This window comes from Gopherus evgoodei, chromosome 9 (genome assembly GCF_007399415.2).
Source record: "Gopherus evgoodei ecotype Sinaloan lineage chromosome 9, rGopEvg1_v1.p, whole genome shotgun sequence".
NCBI classification, from domain to species: Eukaryota; Metazoa; Chordata; order Testudines; family Testudinidae; genus Gopherus; species Gopherus evgoodei.
In genome coordinates this window covers 40,809,946-40,818,620 of record NC_044330.1, presented here as the reverse complement: position 1 = coordinate 40,818,620, position 8,675 = coordinate 40,809,946, and the positions used below count along the sequence as shown (strand labels likewise).

Here is an 8,675-nt window from a genome sequence, read left to right as displayed (position 1 = left end):
TCACATTTGAGGATGGGACTTAGGAGGTTCCTAACACAATGGGACATATTAGCTCTTTGAGAGTATATTTGGATAAGCTGGTAGGTATTTTGACCAGGTGCAGAAGACTTTGGAGCCCATTACTTTCCTTTACTTGAAATCTATAGAGCCCTTTATGTATTTGTACCTAGCCTCCCTGACAATAGGCTTTGGCATAGTTACACGTGATACTACAGATGGGCTACATACTCCCAACCAGCAGTGATCAATGTTGGGACAGTTATGATAACAACTTTGTTCTTTGTTACACCATTCCCTCTTCAACAAGCCTTCCTCCCACTCCAGTATCTGAATTGCATCATTTGCTGCAGGGAAAGGGATGAAGCCTTGAGGCCAAGATGCCCCTGTGAAGGGACCTTCCCAGAAATGAGAGGCTGGGGAAAGCAGATCATGCCACAAAGCCCCTGCTTCCCCTTCCCTTTTGCATGTTGTCACTCATTTCCATTAAACCCCTTCCTCTTCTGAATAGCATAGCAGAGGGCAGTATAGAGCCCTGTTACCAATAAACACTAATATACCATTGAACACAGTTTATTTTAAATGTGCTGTTAAGCCTTATTACAAATTTTTGGTATACATGGAGCGGGGCGGGGGGTGTGTTAAAAGGCTCAATCAAGCCAATTAAGCATCACTTCACATTGGCAGTGGTGAAAAGCCCCAGAATGAACTCTGAAGAGGAAGTACACTCACTTTTACAACTCTTCAGGGAGTAGAACATACTGGAATACTAGAACATACTCTCTGACAGAGCTAGCTGGAGCATAGGGACGGGTAAAGAGCCAAACCCACACAATCTTCTTTGCCTCTTTTGGGCTGTCTTGCACTCCAAGGGTCATGTGTAGGGAGCAGTTACTGTGCTTCATAATGGGTGACCCTTCCTAACCCATGCAGCTAGGAAGCATCTGGACACAACCCAGCACTGAGTATGTTGTGCTGGGTTGTGATTGACTAAGCAAGAGATAGATTTGCACCATCAGATTCTGTAACTATACACTTGCTGCAGGAGTCAAGTTACAGACTCAGACTGAAAATATTTTATGTAACAAGTAAATTATGCACTTTACATTTCTATTAGTTCTAGGCTTTTTAGTGTTCTACCTTATAGAACTGTAGAGGGTTGTATTGTAGCATTGCTGTGCATAAGCTATCTATTAGATAAATGATATAACAGCTTATCTTGCTAGAGCACTCTCCTGTAGTACGTATTATCCCGCAGAATCTATATACTATAGATGGCACACATTGCACCAGGGAATTGCAGTCATGTGTGGTATGGAAAACTGTCTAAATGGACAGCCAATATGCTGCAAAACAGTGGAGGATGAGGAAATGTTGACCAAGGATTCCAGGTCAAATGCTTGCTCTTCAAAAAGTGCTATAAAGAACTTTAAATGTCCATGTAGATTAGACAAGAGCTGGGGTCTTATCTAAATCTCATCAAAAAGCTCCACTTAGCAGTAACTAGGCAGAACCCAGACATTTTCAGAGAGAGATCACAATTTAAATGCATTGTAGCTTTCAGCTATATTTATACTGACACATGATGAAAGGATTTGTGGGGATTTCCCAGCTAGTCTCTTATTTTTAACCTGAGCTCTTCAGCTAGGTATCAAGTCTCAAATTTCTATTTATTTATTTTAAATCTTGGTCCAACACCACAGACAGCCATCTTTGAATATAAGCACATCATTTTATTTTTTTAAGTTTAAAATAATCCAAACAAAAAAAAAGTTAGCTATATAATATAAATACAGAGTAAATGCACATAGTTTACAGCCAACTGCATGTATGCAAGAATAGCAGCAAACCTCACATGAACGTTAAAGGATTCTCAGATGGTCATTTGTGAGTGTTTAGCTACAACTCTTACGGCATAATTATGTTCACATATGCAGGGTTTGCAGACTCTCTTAAACAGAACAATTGAAAACTTACATGACTTCAGTTTTTACAGAGAGAGAACTGTATTACAAAAAATTGGAAAGTCATACATTTAGCTAGCACATTTCAGTGTTTTGCTTGTTTCTAGAATAAAAACACTTGGGAAGCAACATTTTTTAAAGTGTCTTCAAACTGAATTCTCTGCAAGTAATTTTTTTTAAATGTTACAATCTAAGCAATGTTTCAAATGTGACTATCAGGAGGCAAAAATAAAAACAGCAATAAAGCACAAACTGTCATTCTTGAACGTCTTTGAACAGAGTAAATATGTGGAGTGTCTCATGTAAATCGGAGAATTATATAGGTACAATGTCAATAGACCTATGGATAGGCTGATGTTTCAGTCATTCACTATAAAGAAAAATAAAAACCCATCATAAATCACTAATGTGATCCCACAAAGAACAATGTATGCTAACAAATCAAAGATTGGGAAAAAATAAACATAGATCTTGCAGTCAGTTTATGATTAGGAAGAAGTTTCCATTTGGTACACCAAAACTCACCTTGCTTTGTAACATTTCACATTGAACATTAGGATTTCTAAATCCAGGATATTGAGAGGGATATAAAATACATACCTATCCACTGCAGACTTTCTGTCATGGCTTTCCAAGTTCCAGCCACAAAAATTTACAGTGATAAGCCATTATTTTATAAATATTCTTATTATACAGTATAGTGTAGAAAGATTGAGAATTGTTTAAGACCCAGATACAAGTTTAAGTGGAACACAGATCCATTCCTGCTGTGAGCATATCACACTATAGTGCCACCTTCTGGCTAATGTGGACATCTGCAGGATTATACAACAATTCTTGACTCTTAACCAGGTGTTAAGTCAAATAAAATGTATCATATTTAAAGAAGAATGGATATTGGTTTAGATATAAATTAGATGGATAGTAAAGTCATTCTCAAATGTTACCCTTTCCAGAAAACTGAGATTTAACCTTTGTTAGACAGAAAATCATGGTGGTATAATTTAATGTAAACTACATTAAAAGAACCAAGCAAGAGATGACGACCCAAAACAACATCAAAGTACACTCCTCTTTCAACTTCTTAATAAATGGTATAATTGAATGTTGCATCTGTTTGTCTCTGTATGTTTTCAAAATAGATACCAAGAAAACTATGTAAAGAATTTCCATATCTTTGGGAAATAATTCAGAGGTATCTTTGTACATTGTGGTAGCTTTATAAACAAAACCACACACACAATTTGGTTTGTTTCTTTGTTACAGTAAAAGTTCACCCCTGAAGAAATTTAAAAGGTTTTGTCTTTGAAGGATTAAAACTCCATGAAGAATTGGAACAAGAGGTTGATTGTCTCTCTTCAGCCGACAACAAGGAGTGTAAAGCACAAAAAGATAGAACTTTCTACTGAGATATCTCGCCTTTGGAAGCAAGATTCACTTCTCCCTGCGAGGCATGCACGCATGCACAACCTCGTAGGGTAACACTGAAAGCAGACCAGATCTAGTTGGCCAAATTTATCCCTGGAATATGCAGGTACAATTCCCAATGAAACTGTGGGAATTATATCCATTAACTCCAGGGATGAATTTGGGCCTGTGCACTTGCTAAATCTAAAATTCAGCTATAGCTGAATTGCCTGGATATCTCCTGAAGAGAAATATGTTTTTAATGCAACTCATTCCCCATAATTAGCTATTGTAACATAGTTTTTACTTTACAATCACTTTTGGCTTTCAGGTTACTGCGCTTAAACTTTTGCTGTTAGTTAAATGCTGGGCATCAGCAGCAAGATCTGAGGAGTATGGCTACTAATGTTTGGAAGCAGGAAGGCTAGTTGTGAGTAATACAACATTAGCAGATTTCCCATAGAGAGGTCACTGGGAAAATCTCTTAACTGAGGTTTTGTTTCGTTTTTTCTTTTTAAATAATTTCCTTGTACTAATAAGAATACAAAGATTGCCATGGTTAGTCTAAATACGTGCAACACAGGCTATACTGAGAACACTTCTAGTATTAAAAAACAGGTAAGAATACTCAGTTTCTACAGAAAGCATATCAATGAAGCCAAGCCCCTATTGAACGGGCATAGCAGTGGTGCTCTGTGCTCTATGGTGGCCCTTAAAAGGGGAGGCAGTTATCACGGAGTATTACTAACACCAAGGCTTGCAAGTGTATATTAAATGATTTCTGCCATAGTATGATGGACACTACAATGCTCAAAGGAAAATAGAACAAGACAAACTGGTTGTTCAGTATGCATCAAACTTTTATACATAAAAGTCTCCAAAACTATCTGAACATCGATCCTAGTGATCTACTGCAAACAATATCTTTTTCTGCACAGGTGTTTGGAAATCAAACCATACACTTAGCTTCAAAAAAATCTGTGCGCGCTGAACACTGTTTCTAACTGCACATGACCACTATTTAAAATCTTAAAATGGGAGAAAAATCACAAATCACAAAAGAGGCCACAAAAGTGCATAAGGAGTCATTTGCAAGATAAAGCCATTGCACGCAAACACACAGTTTAATGTATACTGAAGTACCACACTGGAGGAGTTAATTGCACTGCTTTGTTACACCAGTGTAGTGGAATTTATAGATAGAAAGCTACTGCCATGAAAATCACTGTGAATCTCTCATCCGAAGGGCAGCAGATTTAATCTTGGAAGTATTCCAAGGTCTACTTGTGAGTTTGAAAAGCTACGCAGAGCGTGAAACTTATTTCTCATACTCTGGATCTGGAAAACTTGGTAAGTTATGGCAGAACAAGTAACCGAACTAGCTAAGATATGCTGTCAAAGATAATGCGTTATTCTGTAATTAGTATTACAAAACATTAATTAAAAATCAATGCCTGAATATTCACATAACTGAAAGGGCAGAGTTATATGGTTATCTGCAGTTCTGCACCCAGCTTTAGGTTGAAAAACAAGGGAAACGGCAACTTTTAAGAGGAATGTTTAAACAAAATATTCTCAATTACCATCTTCTCCATCATTCTGCAAGTGGCTGGGATTTCCCTGAAAATGATCAACAGCAACTCCCAACTTGTTACTACACAGGAATTTATCTATGTGCTTTCCTATAGCTTTACAGATGGTGAAGTATGTGCCCTCCTCCTTTAATCCAGGAGAAGTGTTGGTACTCTAGTCACTAGCTTGCATAAAGCTATGTTTGACTGAACATTATATATCCTGCATCATGTACAGCAGGTTCACTTGTTAGAATTTAACACTTCATTAAGACTCCTTAAAGACTGTTCTGCAATTCTAGTGTTAGTAGTGTGGGTCACATTACAGAACAGGTGAGGAGACTCCATGATCTGCTTTAACAGTATACCTTATGGTCTTCCTTAAATTCTAAAAGGCAGCAGAGATCTATGATAATGAATGCAAGAGGACTCAGTATGGGAATGCTTGGATTACCAGTTCTGCTAAGAGACTGGTATCCCGCAAAGTTAAGCAATGAGAGCTTCTCACACAACTTTGAACTGTATTCAAAAGGTGGGATTGAAATACACTCTATTTTAGGTCCCTGTGCCACATTCCTTGAGATAGTAACACGGAAGTTACATGCTGCGACTACTACCTCAATCTCATCATTTGAGACTTCAGATGGAGTTGAATACAAGTTTCAGACATACAAAGTTATGAATCTATGCTTTCATCCTCCTCACCCTAAGAGGTTATTGTACATTGAAACAAAATGTATTGAAGACCAAACATTATGAGTGGAACAAGGCTATCCTTGCAATAGAATACAATATATAACCCCCTCCCTCCAAATCACTGAAGCTCATGGTTTTGCATGATGTAAATTAACACATGGCGAGAAAATAGCAATTCTGAAGTAAGATGTGTTTAAAGGCATTCCCCTGGGGGCAGCTCCTTTGTCACATGGTCACAAAAGAACCATACAATAAGGCAGCAAATTGCTCTTGGTTGCCTATAATCAATCTTCTATTTCGTCCATAGCTGCCTGTTCCTGATAGATAATTTTCTTCTGCCCACCACATTGGCACTGATATTTGGTGGTCCACTGCAATCTTTTGGTCTTCCACCTTCCTAGAGATAGCCTTGTAACTTTGCTATCCATTCAGTAAGTAGACTACCACTTCATAGGTTGACATCATTATAGCTGTGTTTGGAATCTGTCTGATCAGATGTGTAGTTAGACCACGGTAGAGGGATCCATACCCTTCTTCTCGCACAAGCAAAGATAGTGTCTGGAAGAAAGCTCTGTATTTTGTTCCCTCTTCACGTAGTCTTGTCCGTACAACTTCTGTGTAAAAGAAAATAACACTTGGTTATTTTGGTCATCACATTGCAAAAAATGTAATGAAAACAAATTAATTAATTTAGCCGACAGATTAAGCAAGCATAAAACCCTCAACACCATACACTCTTTAGATAGTAGGTAAAAAAGCCAACATGGCAATTGCCGGGGTTGGGAATCTGGAAGAAAAAGACAAGCCACGTCCTTTCAAGAGCAAAATAACCTAAAAGTTTAGATATTTCCAGATGCCCAGTTAATGAGGTGAAGTGATGGTGCTTTGAGAGGCCCAGATCCAACAAACCATTTAAGCATGTGAGTAATCACACTTGTTTCACCTTCAAATTAAGCATATTCTTAAGTACATTGCTAGATTGAGACATAGTAAGCAGCGTCACTGGGGAAAATTGAGCAAAAGAACAGCACAATGAAAGATTGGAGGAGATCTTGCTGACATATCTCCCTAAACATTAAAAAGGAAAAGCAAGAGCTCTGTTGGTTACTTACTTGAAACTTACACAAATAATGAGCATAATATAGGGGTCCAAATGAAGCCATATTTCCCTGAACCTGTATGGACTGGATTACAGCAGTTCCCTGTTATAAATTAATGTTATTGTCCAAAGGGGTCAGACTAAATATCTGTTCAGAAATACTGAAGCCTCTGGTTGACTTGCTGAGTCAGAAATTGGCCATGCCAATTTGCTAAATCGAACAATAGACAGAAGTGAAGCTGAAAGTACTCTTTTATTGGGACCTGATCCAGAGAATAATAGAAATCAAAAGGCTCCTGCTGACTTCTTTGGGCTTTGGCTCACGTTCTTAAGGAACACGCTTGCCCTTACCATGTGGATATGCTATAGATGTGGCACAGGTTTTGGAAGTGGCAGCAGCCATCATCATTCCAACAAAGTCTGAAGCTTCTTTTGCAGATTCATCCTCACTGTCCATACTAGAAGCAGTCTTAAATTCCAGTAGTTTTCGCTTAATACTCTCGTAAATAACAAAATGAATAACAGTTTCAGATATGCCTGCATAGGAGGCCGACATTCCTCTGTAAAAGCCTTTAATTCCATCTGAATGATAGACTTTTCGGACACATTCGAAAGCACTCATTCGCTTTTCTCCACGATTCCTGAAAGAGAAGGAACATTTAACTGGTTCACAATAATAATTTTAAATGATTAATTACACAATGTTTAACTATAAGCATGAGTCCTTTGGAAATAGCTGGTAAAATAATGCAAAGGTGCTCCAATTCAAAAGTGTTTTAAGAACATGCACAATTTCGGCACACAAGTTGTTTCATTGACTTCAGTATTACATGCTTAAGTACTCTGCTGAATCAGGACCAAAGGATGTACTGAACACTTCAAGGATTGTGGAGTCTCAGACAAATCTCCAGCCCTCCTCATCTTCAAGGTTCGAAAATCAGCCTGAACCAGAGACAATCAAGGTATATAAATGTGTGACCATTAGAAAGTTAAGACTAAGGAGCTGAAAGCCCCGGTTGCCTACAGTATGTCACTCATTACAGAACAATACCTTAACATTCAGAGGGAGTGAGCAAACAAACCACTGAACAACACTTGAGGTCAAATAATTGTGCACATTGGGTCGAGCAGATTTTGTACCAGTAGGACACAAAAAGAAAGTTTCAGTCCTCAACATCCCCAACTTGCAAATGTAAGTTCAGCGGATCATTTATATTAGAAAATAAAACAATGTGTGTGTGTATATACCACATGGAACAGTTAATAATGGATTAATTTAATCAACTTGTTCCCACTTGCTGATGTTTCACAAGGTACAAGTGGAGAAAACACACTTCACATGGAGTTATACAGAATGAGCATGAATCCACAATTCACTGGCTACCTGCATCACTTACATAGATTCTACCACCAGAGGTCTCTTGTAGGATTGAGTAAATTATACAAAATAATGCAGGACACTGCCCTTTCACTACTGCTAGAGGCATTTGGGACTATATTTTGTTTTATGTTGCCCCAACGCCTTTCTGAATTAAGGCATATGAACTCTGGCTTACATAGAACAGTTCCTTACCTTACAGTAACTTATTCTTCCAGAGGTTTTGTCTGTGTGGATCTCCACTTCAGGAGGCTAGCAAGCAGGGCCCACATGCAAGGTGGAATTTAACTGCCACTAGCTAAACACTTAATGTAAAATTATTGACCCAAATTTTGCTTCTGATCTGGAGGTCAGGTCAATGATGTTTAATGAAAACAACAGGATTACTCCAGGTGGCTGCTTTGCATGTTTCAGATACAGGGATATTTCTGAAACATACAGAGGCTGCAGCCTGGGCTTTAGTGGAGCGAGTCTTGATGTTAGGAGGAAGGGGTGCTCCTGCCATTTGGTGTCAGACAGAAATACACTGTGTAATCCATTTAGATATGCTTGTCTTTTAACTA

General features: G+C 38.2%; 1 protein-coding gene across 3 annotated transcripts in view; it reads right to left on the bottom strand.

Annotated features, from left to right (window-relative positions):
* Positions 1 to 1,706: 1,706 nt before the first annotated feature.
* SLC25A36 (solute carrier family 25 member 36) overlaps positions 1,707 to 8,675 on the bottom strand; it is a 55,985-nt gene continuing 49,016 nt past the window's right edge. For all 3 annotated transcript variants that reach the window (XM_030574319.1, XM_030574318.1, XM_030574320.1), the window contains exons 6-7: positions 7,086 to 7,375; positions 1,707 to 6,249 (exon numbers count right to left, since the gene is read on the bottom strand). In XM_030574319.1, the coding sequence (XP_030430179.1) occupies positions 6,056 to 6,249; positions 7,086 to 7,375 (484 nt within the window). In that variant the 3' untranslated portion in view covers positions 1,707 to 6,055. The remainder of the gene's footprint in view (positions 6,250 to 7,085; positions 7,376 to 8,675) is intronic.